This window comes from Peromyscus eremicus, chromosome 5 (genome assembly GCF_949786415.1).
Source record: "Peromyscus eremicus chromosome 5, PerEre_H2_v1, whole genome shotgun sequence".
Lineage (NCBI taxonomy): Eukaryota > Metazoa > Chordata > Mammalia > Rodentia > Cricetidae > Peromyscus > Peromyscus eremicus.
The window spans coordinates 97,685,866-97,706,577 of NC_081420.1; the positions used below are offsets into that span (position 1 = coordinate 97,685,866).

The window sequence follows — 20,712 nt, forward strand, 5'->3', positions numbered from 1 at the left end:
CTATGTGGGGATATGTGTATATGAGAAAAGGTAATGTTAGAGGCTAGAGAAGGTGCCACATCTCTCGGAACTGGAGCTACAGGCAGTTCTAAGCTACCTGATGTGAGTGTTGGGAAGTGAATCTCAGCCCTCTGGAAGTATAGCAGGTGCTCTTAAATGCTGAGCTATTTCTCTAGTCCCTGCCTCCTTTAAAAAAAAAAGAAGCTTTATTTTATATCATTTTATAGTCCTGCTATCATTTACTCAATCAATCCCTCAAGGTTATTGGCCCCAAACGTTTGCCCTCATAAACAGTTGAATACTCTGTCAGATGAATACTCTCGTGCCTTGCTTGTGTGCCCTCTTGTATCTTGAGTCTGTAGAAATCCCTGAGCATGGAATTACGCCATCAAAGGGCATCTTGAGATTGGCATATTGCCTTCCACTGCACACTGCCCAGCATCATCACACAGGGAGAGTGTGTCCACACGCCCTGCCTAAGCTAAGTGCTCTCTCCCTTTTGCTCTTCGCTAACCTGACAGGTTTATTGTATGGCTCTGTATGCCGCTGTTCGCGTCAATATGAGCAAAGCAGAACCTGCCTTCGTGTGTTCGAGACTCATTTTGTTTTCCTTCTGTGAACTCGACTCTCTTCTTTTGACTTTCTATTGGGCTGCAGCTCTTTTTCGTGTTGATTCATGGAAGTTCTCTATTTTTAATAAATTTGAATTTTTTATTAAGGCTATATGAATAAGTAATATAAAAACTGAAAATGTGGTACTAGGAACAGGAGCTCCTGACCCACCCTGCTCTCCCCACCACTAACAGGCCAGCATTTTAAAATCTTTTAAAAAATAGTTGTTCATTTATTTGTGTGTTTGTGTGTGTATCATGTGTGTGTGTCTGCTGAGTTTCTGAGTACCACACGTGTATGGGAACCCACGAAGGCCAGAAGATGATATCAGGTCCCCTGGAACTGGACTTTCATAGGTTATGAGCTGCCATATTGATGCTGGGAACTGGATATAGGCCCTCTGCAAAAGTAGTCAGTGATCTTAACCATGGAACTACCTCTCCAGCCTTCCATTTCTTAATTCTTGTCATGGAGGTGGTACATGGTACAGTTTTCTTGGACCAAGAAGGGATGAATAGGCAATGCTTACAGCTGGGCACCAGAATGAGGAAGAGGGCGAGGGGCTAATCTGGGACAACAGCACAGATACCACCTGAAGCATGAGACTTTCCCCCAATATTTTGACCCATATTTCTAGAGAAGAGTATTATTTTTGTTTTGTCCATATTGTCTTGGTGGAGTCTGGTACATACCGTGCCCCACCCCCCATCTTCAGCAGTCCCCTCATATGTATTGTCTCTCAGTATCTCAGAGACACTCTAAAGCCCACTGGGTACAACAGCTTCACTCTTCATAACTCCATTGCAACCTTTTCTGGGATGCAGATTTGAACAGCATTTCCCTCCTCCGACCCACTATAAAAGCATCCTTCTATCTACCTAAGTTAGCTTCAAATCTCATTCTTTAGTTCCTTCTGTCCTCTACCCACCTTTTAGTGCTATGGGCTCTTCATCTTTTGGGGCAGGGAGGGGGTTTCTGCTTTCATCCCATTACAAGTGCAGGAAGAACGGCAGTGGACCAAGACTTCCAAGTAAGACTGGTACTCATGTCTGCATCTCCACAGCCTCCATCTGTTTGTCTCCTGTGCTCTGTGATGTCACCTGCCGTCTCTTGGAGGACTCATGCCTCATCCTTGAGGTTTCTTCAGAACCAGGACATAGCAGCTGCACTTTCTCTGAGGCTGTCGAGAGCTACAGGCCTGGCCTGTTGGCTTTCCTTGGCTAAGTCCCACTTGGGACTTGTCTCTTCTTTATTTTTCTATGTTGAGAAATCTTAGCTGGTCTTCCCTCTCTTGTGGTCGAAAGAGACCAGATGGGTACTGTCCGGTACACCCTCTTCCCAAGCACTCTGTCCTCACCCACTTCAAAGGTGCCATCTTGCTGAGTGTGGCTCAGAGCAAATCTCCTTAAGTCACAGGCCCTCTCGTGAGATCTGGCAATTGTTCTCTGCCCTCATTGGTGGTCTCTCTAGAAGGGAAGGCTGAGCTTTTCAGATGGAGCATGAGCTTGATTTCCCCTCCAGCCCTCCTCTTCCACAGCTCTGCACTGTCACCTACCCATGGCCCTCAACTCTACTGTAGCTCTCATGCCCAGCAAAGATCAGACAGACACCTCAAGGGCCTGTTTAGAGAATGCTGCTCCCAGCCTCACACTGGCAGCCGGGGTGGGCTTGCAGCCTTTTCTCTCTGCTTGGATCAGGTTTCTCAGTACTCGGAGATGGGCTTGTTCACTGGGAGACTGGACTTGACCAGTTCCTTGAGGTAGGGTCTTGGGCTAGACTTCATTAGTAGGAAGTCATTGTCTTGTGTAGATTCACTTCATTATGAAGGGCAGGAGCAAGTAGGTTATCCTGCTGGGCTGGAAGGTCTTAAGCCATGCATGAGTCTTCCCACTGACTGAGAGTTGAAATAAGTTACTGCTTACTTGCAATTTTCTGTATTCGCTTTCCTATTGGTTTCCTGGGTCATTTTGTATTTTTTTTCTGGACTGAAATTAGGCAGTATATTTTTATTCTCTTCCTTTACACACACACACACACACACACACACACACACACACACACACACTCCCTGCTAAGTTACCTTAGGAGTTGCAGGCAGCAGGGATTTATCATTCTCACACATGAAGAAGGGTCCAGTTGTTGTAAGCAGTATGTTCACAGGCAGGGTGGTGATGTTCTTTATAGTCAAGGACTGGTAATCAGGTTCCAGGACGGTGTTGGGCTTCTGCACAAGAGGAAATGGAAAAAGAAGAGACAAAGGCAAGCCACAGTAAGTCCAGTGAGCCCTGAGTAACAAGTCTCATCAGTTCTGAACAAAAACCTTGGCACCCCTCCCTTCACAGAGACATTTATTTCCCCTGGTAGAGGTTTACAGAAATGAGGTGGAATGAAGTGTGTTAGGATTCTGAAACATGAACTTACATAACCCAGAAAACAGAGAGTAGATTTCTCAGAGAGGCCCTGAGTGCTTAGTTTAAAACAAAACAAAACAAACTACTAGAGCAAACTGTCACTGCCACACTGCACACACTGCCACACTACATACACTGCACATACTACACACTGCCATACTGCGCACACTGCCACACTGCATACACTGCACATACTACACACTGCCATACTGCACACACTGCCACACTGCATACACTGCACATACTACACACACTGCCACACTGCACACAATGCACATACTACACACTGCACATATTACACACTGCCATACTGCACACACTGCCACACTGCATGCACTGCACATACTACACACACTGTCACACTGCACACATTGCACACACTGCTCATACTGCCACACTCTATACACTGCACACACTGCCACACTGCACATACTGCCATGGAACAAAGTTTAATAAATCTGTGATAGCTTGAGAAAGACTTGAGGAATTGTTACAACAGATAAAACATTTGGCTCTTACGTGATTTTTCCCCTTCAGTTTAAAATAACCACTTTACAGACATGCTTACGTTGCTACGTTGGCAAATCCCCATACATCTCCCCTGTAAATTTCCCCAGTAGCAGAAGAGGTGATGCTGAAGCCATCTATCTCTGTGAGAGCTGCTGGACTGCATTTCTCAACCAGATAAAGGGCTGGAATGGTTCTTGAGTGAGATGCTTTTGCTCAGGCTGGGTTTTCCTCACTCTAATGTTGGGGTTTACATTCATCTTTGTGTGATCTAAAAAGGGGTACTTTAGCATCAGGAGGAGTAACCAGAAGCCTCAACCTGTAGCCTCTAAGGTAAGAACTCTGATAATTTGGGGGTTCTTCTAACAAAAAATGTAGCCCTTAAAAACAGTCTCCACATTTTGACTTGCTTTTTCTCCTCATTCTAATTTCATCACCCCACCCCACCCCCAACTTTCATGTTTTGATCCGGCTGAGTCTTCCAGCTGTTCTTACAGCATCAGCTTCCCTGCACCACAGCTCTTGGTCTTCCCAGGCCCTGCCTTCACCGGCTCCCGTGGACTGCCGAGGTTGCGTCAGAAGTCTGCCAGCCTTTGGTTCTCTCCCTCTACGCAGGGGACACAGACACTGACCCCCTTTGTATTATCAGTTCACGGAGGCTGCCTGGAGAACCGTCCACACAGTGACCTTCCCTGAAGGCTGCTGTGTCACTGCAGATGGCTCGGAAGTGAAGAAGCCACACTTGGTTGGTTTTGGCAAGAGGCCATTCGGAGGTTAGTGATGAGAAGGAACTGAAGTCTGGAGAAGCCAATCTATTTTAAAATGACTCCTTCTTTCTGGGCTGTTTGTCTCCCAAATATCAGTAGACAGAATCTGCATCTGGAACTTCATGAAGCAAGCAGGCCGAAAGTTTCAGCTGACCTTTCCAATCCCACAGAGATGCTGTTTCATCTCCAGAGTGCGTGAACAATACAAATAGCATAGAGTTGATGGAGTGGCAGGGTTTATGTCTTTATATTCCAATGTACTATACCAGGCACACTGCCTGGGCCAACAGCAGGAGGCAGAGCAGTTGTATGCTGGACAATTCGGTCTGAATGCCAAGCCCTCACAGGTCTCTTGTGCATGCCGGGTAATGTGGATATATTTCTTCATCGTCCCTGATAAATTCTAGTGATGGGAAGGAGATGAGCAATGGGAAACACGGTGGGGGAGAATTCAAGCTTCTGAATTTGAGGAGAAAGAAGGGCAGAAACAAATAAGAAGATCAGAGGACATCTTGCAGGAGTCATTATGTCTTTCCACCATGTGGGTCCTGGGGGGGATTGAACTTGGGTCATCAGGCTTGGTGGCAAGTACCTTTACCTGGTAATGACAGTGAACCATTTCATTGACCCCAATCCATTTTTTAATCCAATGAGAAATTATTACCGCATTCAGAATTTTGCATGTTTTAATTTAATGATCAACTCCAACAACAGACATTGAATCAAGACTCTGTTACCCTGCTTCTGTCAAAAGTCAGGAGGATAGAAGAAGACAAAAAGGCACACTGTCAGCATATGCTATACGTGCTTACAGGCTTAGAAAAATTGAATAAGAAACTATGCTGCATATTTAACATACAATGTCTTGCACAGAACCACTTTCAGTAAATCCTTGCTAAATTCCTTTGAGTAGTTGTTCTCAGGGAAAATGTGAAGCCACCAAATTCAGTGCAGCTGTTTGCCGATAAATATCTCTTGTGATTGCTTACAACGAAAGGTCTGAAAGCGCCAGTGGAACTTCCCAGGAACTCCCAAAGCATGACCGTCTTCAGTGTGTCTGTCACGGAGTTTGTCAGCTTTGTGGCTAGCTCTGCTGCCACTCAAACCCTGACTCAACTTCCTCACTACCCACGAGGCCTGCAAGCTGGCCAAGCCAGACTCTTCTCTCCTCTGTATCCACTGTGGGTGCCCAGTACATGGCAGGCATTCAAAAACTCGTTTTGAATTGAACCTGTATGTCTCCCTGGCCCCCTGGACTTTGTAAAGTTCTTTTATTCATATCTCACCAAAGCATGGGGTTCTCAACAGATTTACCGAACCAGGTCTGATGGAGTCTACTCCCAGAATAAACGGTTCTGAGTGCTCTCCTGCAAACGCTGAGGTGATGACGAGAACCCCAGTTGACCCACCTGTGACTGGTCAGGCACGGTCACACACACACACACACACACACACACACACACACACACACACACACACACACACACACACACACTTTCCTGTCACAGTGCTAGATCATGGGACAATGGCTTAGTCAATTTTTGGTCTTTCCAGTAGGCTATGAGCTTCTCCAGGGAAGGGTTAACCTCACGGCTGGATTCTTAGCATCAGACAGTGTCTTGCACATGAGCAGTCTGAATAAACGTTCTCCTTAGCAACCAGCACTCTAACGAGTTATTCTAATGGATAAACCAGACCACATTGGTCTCCACTTTTGAAGTCCTTTAACGGCTTTCCAGAATGAACCCCAAAGTCCAGAACATGTCTAGCACACATGCCATATGTATTTGGCCTCTGCCCCATCTCCAAAAGACCTTTACCATTCTTGGTATAATCGCTTTCCAGGGAGACTCTGGTCATTCTTGGCATGTTCTCTGTCTGGGGTCACCTCTCAATGTTCATACCCCCCCCCCCAGGCCTTTTCCCAACAGAAGTCCTCAGCCTGGAGTTCTTTCCCCTTCTCTTGCCATCAGACTAACCTCTCCCTTTACTTCAGTGTCAGCTTGAGGCACTTGCTCAAGGGAGCAGCCTTGGACTGAGTACATGGACAGCTAAGGCCACGCCTCCTGAGCTGCTGACCGTTTACCCCTGCGATTGGAACAATGACACTCCCCTAACTTGTGTACAGTCTTTAACCTCAACCAGTCTCTTGGCTTTGACTGTCTGTCTGGTTCACCAGATTTCCAACACTGGTACAGCCTCCAGCTTAGGACAGATGCTCTACCACGCAGATTAATCGGTTTTAGTTGATTACTTATTCCACAGCAATCTTAGGGGCAGTGTTAGCTTCCTTATGTGTATCACAAGAATGATAATGGAGCCTACCACGGTGGGGTTTTGTGAAGGGCACCTGGACATGTAGGTAATTGAGTACGGATGCCTAGCAATAGTAATCAGTGGGCGGTAGTCATTCTTACTAATTATTATAATTGTTGCTGATTCTATTCCAACGCTTTCTCTGAAGTAGTGTTTACTCTACTTAAAGCAAAATGATGGAGTATTCACACACTTTCATGCACATTCTCTTTGGTCTTATGCACCAGGAATGATGCAAACAGGATTTCCACTTCATAGAACTACAGGTTTACTTTCAGAATCTTTAGCTAAATGTGTACTGGCCTCTGAAGCTTGAAAAGAAGAACAACACTGTCCTGGGGATGGGCAGTACCAGGATTCCCATTGGCTTAGCTTCTAAAATGGAAGCACGGACATGCTGGCTCGGGCTAGAATACTCAGGCCTCCCCGGCACAGCCTCACTGACCTTTTCCAGTCGATAGATGAGCTGCCTGGTGGAGAGCTCAATGAGAGGTGCTATAAATTCACAGATGATGTTCACGGACATCAGCAAGCTCTTTCCCTTCTGGGCTCCGACGATGGCATGGCACACCAGCTTTTCTTTGACTCTCTGCACACAACATACATCAGGGCTGTTAATGAATTCAACATTCTCATGATTTGCAATCCCACACAGGGAAGCTTTCACTGAAGCTCCAGGTGTATTTAGTTTCCTTTAGGCCAGATTTAACACCTCTTAAAAACATGCTTAACTCTGGGTAACCACATTAGAAATATGCTCCGACTGCAGACTGTGTCTTAAGATTAGGGCATATGTTATAGTCATCTTTACATCCTTGATGCCTAGAAGTGTTTATCTCATGGCATGTACACAATCAAAGTTGGCTGATGCCCCAAATAATGAGAAAAGGGAAACATTATATAAGACTCCCCAATGAGAGGCATCCTTTTTGCAGAGAGGATGTATTCTACCTGAAAATACTTGGTAAAGAAATGATATAAAAGAAATAAGGTGGAATCTGTGACTCTAGAGAAGCTAGCAAATGGACCAGATTTCCCACTTTACCTCTGGGAGACAATTTCTCATTGCTTCTTATTTTATGAAGAGGAAAATTCAGTGTTACCCCAAAAGCCTCCTAAGCAGGAACTCAAGTAAACATCTTATCTCATTCAGAAAGTCTATGTTTGGGGATAGGAAAGACTCCTGGGTAACTAAAAAAAGTATTGAGTTTTGGGGTTTTTTTGTTTTTTTGTTTTTGTTTTTTTTTTGTACTTGGTGATTTCCAAACTCCATAAGGGAGTGTAATAAACAGATACACAGTGCCAGTATGCTTAAGTGTTTTAAGCTGAGTATCTGGTACTGATGTAAACAAAACTAGAAAGTCTATTGCTAGAGATTAACATGGCTATTTTATCTACACAAAATTACATGTGTATGAATGTTTTGCCTGCATGTATATATGCATACCACATATATGCCTGGTGACTGAAGAGGCCAGAAGAGGGAGTGGAATTTCCTGGAACTAGAATTATATAGCTGGCTGTGAGCTGCCATGTGAGTACTGGGAACTGAACACAGATCCTCTGCAAGAGCAGCCAATGCTTTTAACTGCTGAGCTATCTTTTCAGCCACCCCAAAGATGTTGTTTTTAAATGAGGTATCATTTAGTCAGGCAAGGTTGCATAAAAAAAAATCAGAGATGTGGTTATAACTGAGGCAGCCCAGAGCATCTATAAAAGTATGCTTTTTTTGGGAAAAAATTGGGTAAGACTGCTAAATGTTAATAGGAAAATTTTCTTGGAATGAAAGCTGGACATTTTTCTACCAGGGACTTGCTGGCTGGTCAGTGTTGATTGTAGTAATGAGAACCGGCTTTAAACGGTCCTTTAAGGTTGGGGTTATAGTAGCTATAGAAACAAACAGAAAACTGAGCAAAGCTGAACCTTGAAAGCACGGAATGCTGCCATGGTAACTCAGTGCTATGTGTAGCCTCTGAGATAAATGTCAAGGGACCTTCCTAAGAAACAGATACAGTACAGCAGAGATTTATTTGGGAGGAAAACAGCTTCTGAACATGCTTTCTTCTTACCCTGGCAATGGCAGAATAGCCTTCAAGGATCACATCAATTGTCTGGCCTGGGTACAACTCCATCCTGACGGGGTGAAGTTGAAACACGGGGCTCCCTGTATCCATGGTTTCCTGGGAGACCTGGGACTGGCGACGGCTACCAGTAGGTCCCTTCTTCACCAGTTCCTTCTTACTTTGCTTTTCCTCGGGGTGGAAATCATCATTCATCCAGAACAGTTGCTGGACTCGTCGTCCTTTGTTAGTCAGCTTGAAACGGTAGTAGTGGGTATCTAGGCTGGAAAAGAAGACCAGGCGTTGAGAGGCTCAGAGCAGGACTGTTGGGTTTGACCTACACCCTTGAGATTCATTCCTTTGGAAGTACTATAGCGTGAGCACCAAGACATTCCTCAAAAAAACAAAAAAAAACAAAAAAAAAAAAAAAACCATTCAGGGAGTCTAGGTCACAATGCTACTAAGAACTAGTAGTGTGATTCAAGGGCTCCCAGAGTTGAACAAAATCCGAGACTTTGTCCCAGAACCACCACTACTATACAAGGCTATGGGAAAGTGGCCCCTGTACCCTTTGTCCTCCTCAGCAGGTCAAGCCCACCGCAGGATACATGGACAGACTTGATACTCTCCTTAATGAGAAGTGCTTCCAGGGTAAGGTAATGAAAGCATAATACCAGCTGGAGGGGAAGCTCACTTTGAAACACACTGAATACATTTCTCCTGCTGGAGACAAGTCTGGTGATGGTATGTTTCTTTGAAGGTCAATGCGAACAACACACACCTATTAAGTCTTGACAGGACAGAGGGGCTGGACTGAAGTAGACCAGAACACCAACTAGACTAGATACTTTCCTCAGACTATGCCCCTCATTTCTTCATGCTTTCAAGTTGTACCTGTTTCATTAATTCATTCCTTCTCTATTTATGGGTACTTCTTAAAGACCTCCTTATTTGCCTAGCTCTTTATGAAGGAGGTGGGATTTCTAAAGTATATGGAAAGAAGTTAAAATTGTGTGCATGCCCCCAATTTATAGGCTTAATCAATATATTTTTCTTCAAGGGAAAAAGCTCATCTCAGGACAGGCAAGGTGCTGCATGCCTGTAATACCAGCACGTGAGAGGCTGAGGCAGAGGCTCACCGTAAGTTCAAGTTACGCTGGTCTACACAGGGAGTTCTAGGTCAACCAAGGTCACCTAGTGAGACCCTCTCTGAAAAACAGCAGCAGTAGCAGCAATAACAACACAAAACAAACAGCCAACTGGTTATTTTTCTTTTAAAAACTTATTAGGCTTTGAGATTTCATCCCATTCGCTTGACCGCAGGAAATGATATCGTATCTCACAAGTAAGCTGTAACATCAAATAGGTAATCAGGAGAAATAACTTTCAGTTGTCAGGGAAAAACCTTTGTCCCTAAATATTTGTGCTCACAGGGCCTATTCAACAGAGTAATCTTCAGCCAGCAATTGAACTTTCTGGCCGATGGTAAGTTTGGGGGAGAAAAAGCAAACATATATAGTATAAATAAACTAGATCGGGCCCTTGCTGCTTACATTATGATTTTAATATCACAGAAACCCATCCATCAGAGCCATTTTAATTTCCACACTAAGAATGGAGAAAAGTTCTAAATAGTTAAGAGATTTGCCCCAAAATATGCAATCAGAAGGAGTGGCGTATGGACATTCCTTTAGTCCAGGGTTTGGCCAACTTCCTCTGTAAAGAGATGAAGGATAACACGGTAGACTTTGGGACCACATGATCTCAGGCATAACTACCCAACTCTCCTTCTTAGTGTGAAAGTATCCAGATATGCTGGCTGTGTGCCAACAGAACCTTCTTCATAGAAACAGGAGGTGGGCGACAGCGTACCTGTCATGGATTTTGCCGATTGTTCTGGTTATTGTTGGCATCGTGATTATATGTTAATAAGGAGAATAACAGGGTTTAGACAGAAGGGAAACTAATAGCTAACTACAGTTTGTTTATATATTCATAAAAACTGTTAGCTAGACCTCAAATTTCCAGGCAAGGGTTGGCACATCCTTTTAGGGGGTTATTTGACACTGTTTATAGATTCAGAAAAATCTCAAGTGATTAAATATGGTGTGTGGTGTATTAAATATGGTGTTTTCTACAATGAGGCTTGTGTGCACTTAAGAAGTTTAAATGGACCAGGAGGTGGTGGCGCACGCCTTTAATCCCAGCACTCAGGAGGCAGAGGCAGGTGGATCTCTGTGAGTTCGAGGCCAGCCTGGTCTACAGAGTGAGTTCCAGGACACTCAGGGTTATGCAGAGAAACCCTATCTCAAACCAACCAACCAACCAACCAACCAACCAACCAACCAACAAACAAACAAACAAAACAAAACAAAACAAAAAAACAACAACCAAAAAACCACCAAGCAAACAAACAAACCAAAACCAAAACCAAAACCAACCAACCAACCAAATAAACAAAACAAAACAAAAAGTTTAAGTAGAATCATTAGCATACAGTGACAAATGCCTTTCCTTCTGGCCAAGAGATGAAACAGAGAGGAAGCTTTTTCTATGTATCTGACTCACAAACATGTGACTGGACACAGTTCAACTCCCTAGGTTGACCCTTACTTTGTTATTGCTTGTGGTATTTTTCAGTTAAGAACTAAGGGGTGGATGGGATTGTGGGAAGGACTTCTCAGAACACAATGCATGTGAGTTGGGTTCAGGGACTGTTAGATCAGAAGGCCAGAGGAGCAGCCATGAGGTGTGTTCCCACCACTGCACGGAGCAGGACAAATCAGTCAAACCCTGGGAGTCAACTACTGATAACTGCAGAATGCCCCTGTGGAACCAGGGGCCTCCCTCTATTGCCTCTTACTGAGGCAATAGTCAGACTCTCTAGCTTTTTCTGGGCAGCCAGGGGAAACAATTGTAACTCAATCACTGGAGCTATGATGGGGAAGCAAACAGACGAAATATGATCCATAAAATCACTAGCGGCAATGCCCGATATATCTGTAATGACTAACCTTTCGAGGTAAGCTCTACTCAGATTACACTAAAGCTGTGTCTGCGTTTTCTACATTTGTGGAGAGGGATTAGAAGTGCATTGAAGTCAGAGGAGAAATTATGCAGAAATTCTGAATCCATCATAAAGGAGTCACCACCCCTTTCACCAGAGTAGGGGGACCTAGTCTAGAGAATGTAAGCAAGTGTCCCAGTTAGCATTACACAGCCTAGAATCATATGAAAAAAACCCCCCCCCAAAAAAATAACAGAGTCTTGATTAAGTAATCACCTTTATCAGGGTGGTCTGTGGATATGTCTCTAGAGGATAGTCTTGATTAGTAATAGATGTCAGAGGGCCCAGCCAGCCCACCGTGGGTGTTACTATTCCCTGGGCAGGTGGTCCTGAGCTGTGTGAAGAAACTAGCTGAGCAAGAGTGTGGGAGTCTGAGAGCCAGCAAGCAGCATTCCTCCATGGTTCCTGCCTTTGAGTTCCTGTTTTGAGTCCTGACTTCTCTCAAATGATGCACTGTGATAGGGAAGTGCCAGATGAAATAAACCCTCCCCCAAGTTGTTTTTGGTCAGAGTATTTTATCACAGCAACAGAAAGGAAACTAGAGCACAGGGTGATGACTTGGAAATGTCTTCTTGTAGCAAATGTAACCAAGCTATGACTGGAAAATGTCCAGCTTGTTCATCAAGGAAGGAGAAAGTGAGAGTGGGACAGGAGAGGGATGGGGGGGGGGAGCCAGTTCTTTTTAATTAAGACTGTGACATATGTAATTATGGTACAACTGATCCATGATATCCCCCTACCTAAAATGTGCTCCCAGGTTGAGTTCTGGAGCAAAGGGCTTGTCGGACACGATGGTAGAACCAATCCCTGTAGCCTGGATAGGGATCCGATAGGTGTTGCTGTGCTCCACCTCCAGAATGACGGTGTCTTTGAATGTCACTATGTCGTCCAAGTTGGCAGTCAGGGTCAGTGGGAAGTCATCTTCTGCAGGAACCATGCCTTTGCTGGGTTTGACCGTCCAAAGGGATTTTTTCTTTGCCTGCAACACAAGACTACAAGTTAGCTGGGTAGATGCTCTTGGCTCTTCATCTTGCTTATGCCAAAGCCTTCTGCTTCAAACAGCCTGAACTATAGAATCCAACATCAGAGACAAACATTCTACTCCTTTTAGAATCAAAGAAGCTGCATGTTTGTTGACTTCCTTTTTCAAAAAGCAGCCTGAGTCTGAAGAGCAAGGCCGCCCTCCAGCTTTGGAACGCTCCGTGAAGATGTGTTGTGTCTCTTCCCTATGATGACAACTTAGGTCTCTAACAAGCTTCCCCTAATTACCTGCTCTAACCTTACAATGCCGAGATGCCAACAGAAGGGCCAGCATCCCTTCTGGAATTTTCAGAGAAATGCTTCTCAGAGGAGAAGTTTGTAGAATTAGCATAAAGATAAGCACCCTTTTCAGAAAGTCATCCTGGCTTTTACCACGTTTTTATAATAATTAAAAGAATTCCATTAGCTAAAATCCTAAGCTCATTTTGAAATCCGTTACAAGGCTGATTGAGAGTTGGAAGTGATGCCTATCAGTTTATTGACTGCTTAGATAGTCACGGCACACCGATTTTCCTTCCCCAAAGTCTTTGTCAAAGCCAGTGCCTGCTAACGCCTGTTCTGACCATTGCACTGGAAATGGCCAACCCCATCTTAGCATTCCTGGCCACTTTCACCTCGGTCTAGGTTTTCCTTCCTTAGCACTCATGGTGTTCTAACACAGTACATGATTTACTTATCATATTTATTGTCTTTCCTGCAGTGGGATGTAAGCTCTACGTAGGAGGAGGTTTGTCATTTGTGTGTTTGGGTTGTTTTTTTTTCCACAAATATATCACAAGTATCTATAGCAAGATATGGTACATGGCTAGACTACATGTACAATACAGTATATATAGCAGACACTTAATAGATATTTGACAAATGAAGCCAGGTACGGTGGTGCATACCTATAATCTCAGCACTTGGGAGTGGGAGGCAGGGGGAATCCCAAGTTCAAGGCCAGCTTGAGCTACATAGCAAGATCCTGAATAAAAAGTAAAACAAAAGTTGAGTATATCAGTCTTTTATTCAAACTCTTTTTGATGTTAATGTATTATATAGGATAATTTATTTACTTCAGTATAGATGTAATTCTCTACGGTTTTATTAAATAAGAAACACAGAGCCAAATGCAGAGTTAAAAGCCCCAGAGGTCAGAGAGCAGTAGCTAAGAGCTGAGACCAAGACCGCCTTCTTACCACCCGATGCCACTGCTGTCCTTCCCCTGAGAAAGAGACCTACTTCCTGTGTGTTTGTCTTTTTATTGACTTTCTGTTCTGCCTTCACATTGGTTGTAAACCCAACCACATGACCTCCTCGTCACTGCCTGTCTATATTATATAGACCTCCAGGTCTCTATGGTTGGTATTGAGATTAAAGGCGTGTGTCTCCATGCTGGTGGTGTCCTTGATTGGGATTAAGGGTGTGTTTGTCACCATTTTCTGGCCTCTATATCTAGTGGCTGTTCTGTTCTCTGACCCCAGATAAGTTTATTAGGGTACACAATATTTTGGGGAACACAATATCACCACACTTCAGGTTATAAGAAATCAAATTATTAGACATTTCTTCCTTATATTATGTAGAGATATGACTCATTTGATCCACTACACATTGTTTTTGGTCCTTCCTTGGAGTTATGCAGAGTAAATTCACACACCCTTTGTACTTAACAGTCCTTTAAATCCTGCGTCCCAGATTTAGAGGGAAACCTCAGATGTCAAAGTTAGGTTAAGATGTCAATTATAAAAAAAAGACTCATGCTGTAGATAATAATTAAAATATGATTTCTGCTTCTTTGATGGTAATCTACTTTCTACTTTTAGACTCTGCCCTTGTCTTTGAAAGTCTATAGAGCATTCTGTTTGGAATTTAATCTCTTTCTAGAGTCTTTTGTTTGATATTTTTATTTTTGGGCAATTATCAATCATTGTCTATTTAAATATTTCAGCTCATTCTTTATCCCCAGCATTTCAGAACTTCCTAATATTGCCTCTCTATTATAGTTTGTCCTGGAATGTCCCCTGAAGGCTCCTGTGTTGAAGACTTGACACCCAGTTGGTAGCACTATTGGGAAGCAGTGGAAACTTAGGAAGTGGGGCCCAGTTAGAGGAAGTGAGGTCACTCACTAGGGCATGCCTTGAAGAGGATACTCGGAGCTGGTTTGTTTTACCATGTGCTCTCAGGCACAGGGACAAAGGTCCAAGTGGTCATGGCCCGAATCTCTGAAACCACGAGGCAAAGGTAAGCCTTTCTCCATTTAAGGTGTTTATCTTAGCTCTTTTGTCACAGAGAGGCAGAGCTAACTGATATGCTGTCTCTTAGCCTCTTGACCACGTTCCTTTACTTCTACTTTCTGATTTTTTTTGGATGGCTTCTCTCCAGTTTTCTTCCAGTTCACCAATTCTCTCTTCAGCTGAGTATGATATGCTGTTAAACAAACCTATTTCTTTCTTTATTTTGGATTTCAAAATTAGGTCTGAATAGTCGATATTTATGTCTGTAAGGTTTTCAGTCTTTGGGAGAACTGCCAAAATTATGATTCTGATATCCAACAGATCGGCTGCTCCTCCTGGTCATCTACAAATCTGATAAGCACAAAGACTTTAGGACTTTATGTATATATATGTACACACACACACACACACACACACACACCACATACACACACACACACACACACACACACACACACACACACACACACACACCTGATGCTTAGTTTTTGTGGGAAATCCAAAGATGCCCAAAGCACACTCTCTTCCCCTGAGGAGCTGACGTGACATTGAGGGAAGTCAGGAGGAGGCTGGGGATAGAGTCCTTACAGGAGCTAAAGAACACGGTGCTGCTCCAGAGGAGGGCAAGCTGGAATCCTCCAAATGTGACAAATGTATTTTTCCTCCAAATGTGAAATTAGACCTAATTAACAAGTGGTGTATTCCTAATTATATTACTATTGATTAAAAAGCCTAACACACTCTCTCTAATTGTAAGTATAGGCAATTATTTCAAAATTAATAAAAAGCATCTTCTCTCTATTCTAGTAGCTATTTCCGCTCATTTAACTCTGGACTCTATTTCAGGGAAGATATTGCTTATATAAAATATTTAGTTATTACCAGTAACACATTGAGAAAAGGCTACAAAAAGAAAAGCCATGGAGATGGTCTAGAAGCTTCCAGGATAATGACGTATCTAACTAGATAAGAATGTGATTATTTGCTTGAAAATCTTCCCCAGCTTCCCAGACTTCTTTAAGTCATGGGCTCAGGAGAAGCTTTCAACAGTCAAGCATAGGGAAGAAAACAATGTATTTAAAAGAATAAAAAACAAACACTCTGAGCTCACTGGCTTTGGAGGCTATTGCAGTCTGAAATCATCCTTCTGTGGCCTGGAGAGATGGTGAAGTGGTTAACAGCATATGCTGCTCTTCCAGAGGACCCATGTTTGATTCCCAGCACCCACAGGGAGGCTCACAACCATGTGTGACCCCATTACCAGGGGATCTGATGCCCTCTTCCAGCCTCCATGGGCTCCAGACACACAGATGGTGCACATACATACATGCAGGTAAAACACTCATACACATAAAATAAAAGTAGATAAATTCTAAAAAAATAAATAAATAAATTTATTCTTCTTCCGTTTAATTTCTATGGTGTATTTCTAGCAAAATAAAAAGGAGGAATGTAGAGATTCGGGCAACTCTATGAGACTCACAAACAATGGTGCCCATTAGTCAGAAATGTCCCAAGAAACAGGGGTTTAGAACAGGGTTGTGCCAATGTGCTAAATGAGAAATAAAGATCATGAGCAAAAGTTAAGTGTCTGCCAGCAGGCACTGTCCCACAGGGTGACATTCCAAATCCAGTTTAGTTCCAGTACAGACTGAGAGGCTGGATCTGGTCAGTGGGACCCACTAACCACTCTGAGGAACCGACTCACAGGTATTTGTACAAGAAGAATCTAATATTTAAACCCCAATGTTCATTTTCCAATTTGAAATTGAGGACAAATCCTCAATTAGACAGACCAGAAAGCTAGTTACATTTCCTTGTGCTTTGCAAACCTACATGGAAAACAAGTAAATTGCATATTAAAATGTAAATGAATTAAATGAATCCCAGAGAAACATTTTTCAGATTTACAAATTGTGTGTAATGAGGATATAGATGAACGATGCTGAGGAAAATTTACTTCCATGTTGGCATTAATGGAAACTGTAGGAAGTCAAAAATCTTAGCATTCCTCATGATCTCTGAATGAGGAACATCTCTAGAGACACAAAAATAGAGGTAAACAATCAAACATTAAGGATTGTTCTAGATGCACTAGGACCTGGACAGAGATGGTATGTTTGTTTGTATCTGAAGGATACTCGTGGGGGAAAAAAAAAAAACGCTAAACGTTGCATGATTCACTCTTTTCCAGAATTTCTCTGTCCCTTAACTACTCACTCTCACCTCCTCCTAGTGGACTTAAAACAATGGAAAGGGCTGTAAGTCCCTGCATTTCCAGAGCCTTCATACACAGCTGTTTAAAATTTTAGGTTTCTTAGACTGAGGAGATGGCTCAGTGGGTAAAAGCTTTGCTATACAAGCACGAGGACCTGAGTTCAAATCCCCAGAGCCCATGTAAAAAGCTGGTGTGGTCACCCATGTGTGTAACCCCAGCTGTGAAGCAGGTGGAGACAGGAGGATTTCTGGGGCTCACTGGCCACCAGCCTAGTTGCAGGGTTAATGGGAGATCCTGCCTCAAGGACATAAGGTAGAGAGTGACAGAGCGGGACCCTGATGTCATCTTGTTCCTTCACGTGATTATATAGGCCTATAAACCCTCACATACAGATGTGTGCCTACACTCCCCACACACATACAATTAAAAAGATATTCCTTATACATTCTGTTTTCAGGATGTAGACAAACTATTATTGATAGGAGAAATAGACTTCACATTCATCTACTCTTAGGAAAATATACAGAGGCATCTAGGGGAGACAATAGGAAAGTGCTGGGCGAGAAGATTCTACTCTGCTGACCTCTCTGCCCAGTTTGTGGCTTTAAAGCATTCTATATAGTTTTGCTCATCCGCGAGACTCAGCTTACGATGCAGACATAAATCAATGCCGTTTAAAAAAAAATCAAAGAGCACGGTGTCTTTCAGAGAGGGTACTGTCAAAGTCATTTTGGCCACTCTGCCTATCTGCGTTCTCCCTCTGAGCAGTGGTGCAGCTCAATCCTCTGTACACAGTGATGAAGTGAGGCTGGGCCGGGGTGAGTGCTATTTCAGGTCCCGGGACACCAGTTTTCGGTGGATGCATATCGTCTCTGTTTGATTCCTGCTGACACAGGTTGGGTGCTCTGGAAACGAGACCTAAGTGGCTTTCCAGGGCTGAATCAGTGAGTTTTCCTTTTGATGAAGCTTATTAATCAATGCCTGGCATAAACCAGACAGAAAAATACATCCTAGAATCATCTAAGAACAAGGTACGATAAAATGCCAGATGCGAAGGTCCTGGGTCGTCCCTGTAAGTCAGATAGTACTGCTCTGCTGTGTCTGTGGTTCTGCCACTTGACTTTCAGGGGTGCCCTTTTGTTTGTGGGGGGCCTAGGCTGTGTGGCATTAAAGCAAAGGTGGATGAATGACAAGCAGTAGAGTGTGGAGAACACAGCCTGACCTTTTCACGACCACAGTACCATAAGATGACAACGGATGGAGACAGGTTAGGAAGGAAGGCACTGAGGGAAACAGATGTGGGCTTGAGTCTGCTGCTCAGCTGCCCTCCAGGTGGGATTTGGGCCATGTCATCTATGGTGGTTTCAATGAGATGCCCTCCCCCACAAAGTCTCGGGCATTTGCAATCTGAGTCCCCAGCTGTTGGCAAGATTAGGAGGTGTGGCCTAGCTGGAGGAAGTATGTCACTGGGGGCAGGCTTTGAGGTTTCAAAAGACTCTTGGATTTTGTTTGTGATTTGAGATGTGAGCTTGCCACCTGCTACCTCTACTCTGCCACCACAGACTGTTAGCCCTATGGATATTCTTGCCAGAAGGAAGTGGGTGGAGATTTGTGGTAGAGATAATTCTAAGATGGGGCCCCAAGATGTCCATCTCCTGGGGTCACAGATGTCTTCTCCATTATTCAGTCAAATGCTAATGTTGGTGTGCCTGGGAAGGGACTTTGCAGAAGTAGCTGAGTCCTAAATCAGTTCACCTTCAGATGGGGAGATCATCTTAGGTGGGCCCAAAGGAGGCTGAACACCTCTTAGCAAGGAAATGTCAAGCCCAAGAGACCTGAAGGAATGACCACATAATAGGGTAGTTATGGTGGCCCTATAATAGTTGAGGACGTCCATGCTGATGGCAAGTGAGACAGGAAATTTCAACGGCAAAGCAAACACCTGCCAGTAAACTGAGGATCCTCGCTGAGGGCCTTTCCCTAGCCAAGCCTCCCAAGAGAAATGCTACTTGGCTAACATACTTATTTTACTCCTTCGTGATCCTATAAGAAGAAAGCAGCCATGTCAGGCCCAGATTCTTTTTTTTTTAAAAAAAAAGATTTATTTATTTATTATGTATACAGAAGAGGGCGCCAGATCTCATTACAGATGGTTGTGAGCCACCATGTGGGTGCTGGGAATTGAACTCAGGACCTCTGGAAGAGCAGTCGGTGCTCTTTTTTTTTTTTTGGTTTTTCGAGGCAGGGTTTCTCTGTGTAGCTTTGTGCCTTTCCTGGAACTCACTTGGTAGTCCAGGCTGGCCTCGAACTCACAGAGATCTGCCTGGCTCTGCCTCCCGAGTGCTGGGATTACAGGCGTGCGCCATCACTGCCCGGCTCGCAGTCGGTGCTCTTAACCTCTGAGCCATCTCTCCAGCCCAGGCCCAGATTCTTGATCCACAGAAACAGATAATAAATTAGCATTGTTTTAAACCGCTAGATTTATGGCAATTTAAAACCTAGCAATAGAAAATTAACACAAACTTCCATACATTTCTTTCAAAGATGCTAACAGCAAGCCCTCCAAAAATTTCCCATTAAAACTTCAGTTGGAGCTGGAGAGATGGTTCAGTGGTTAAGTACTCAGTATAAGCTGAGTCTCACAGACAAAGAAATCCTACACAAGAGCATAGGTTTGAGCTCTTGCAGAGGATGAGTTCAGTTCCCAGCACCCCACATCTGGCAGCTCACCACCACCGGAAACTCTAGATCTATGGATCTGATGCCTTCTCTGGTCTCTGAAGGCATCCCTCCACCCCAGACACATATACATAAATAAAAATTAATCTTTAAAAAAGATCATTAATGGCGGTCTCTGCTTTTTCAGCAGATTAGGGCTGGGAAGTCAGCCCTTTCCACAGTCCATAACAAGCACATATTTATGGGCAGGTGAACACGGCTGTGGGAAGGATGGGGGATTTGCGATCTTTTACAGCTCAGAATCCCACGCCCTCTGGGGATAAGCCCTCTCCCAAGGTTCTACATCTACTGTTAACACCTGCTTTTGTTTTGGTGATGGGCTACATCCCTCCACGTCTGCAAGCTCAGCTTCCACGGTAAACCAGCCAGGGCCTTTTTTTTTTTTTTTTTTTTTTTTTTTTTTTTACAAGTTTCCATATCATGTATTTAATATTTTCCATAAAAGGCAGAAGGGATTGCTCCTGTTTGCACATGCCACTTTGGAAATATACGCTTTGACAGGCCTGCTCTTCTGCAGGGCTAATGACTATGAAGCCTGAAGAAAATAGCACCGTGCACTTGAAAACAACAACTCCTTTGCCGTTTGAGACCTGCGAGGTTTCCTCCCATGGAATAAGAGGAAGTGGATAACAACAGGAGCCCACGTGTGGAGTGAGGGACTGCTTTAGACTTTTATTATCTCAGCATATGATCCATTCTCTGTGGGTGAGAACAATGAAAACCCGCCAAGGCCTGTCTCCCTTTCATCATCTAAATGG

General features: G+C 43.8%; 1 protein-coding gene across 1 annotated transcript in view; it reads right to left on the bottom strand.

Moving 5' to 3' along the window:
• The window catches only part of Hydin (HYDIN axonemal central pair apparatus protein), a 362,311-nt gene that overhangs the window by 167,118 nt on the left and 174,481 nt on the right, over window positions 1-20,712 (bottom strand). The window contains exons 19-22 of the mRNA XM_059264008.1: window positions 12,481-12,719; window positions 8,683-8,956; window positions 7,059-7,202; window positions 2,693-2,836 (exon numbers count right to left, since the gene is read on the bottom strand). Coding sequence (XP_059119991.1) covers window positions 2,693-2,836; window positions 7,059-7,202; window positions 8,683-8,956; window positions 12,481-12,719 — 801 coding nt within the window. The remainder of the gene's footprint in view (window positions 1-2,692; window positions 2,837-7,058; window positions 7,203-8,682; window positions 8,957-12,480; window positions 12,720-20,712) is intronic.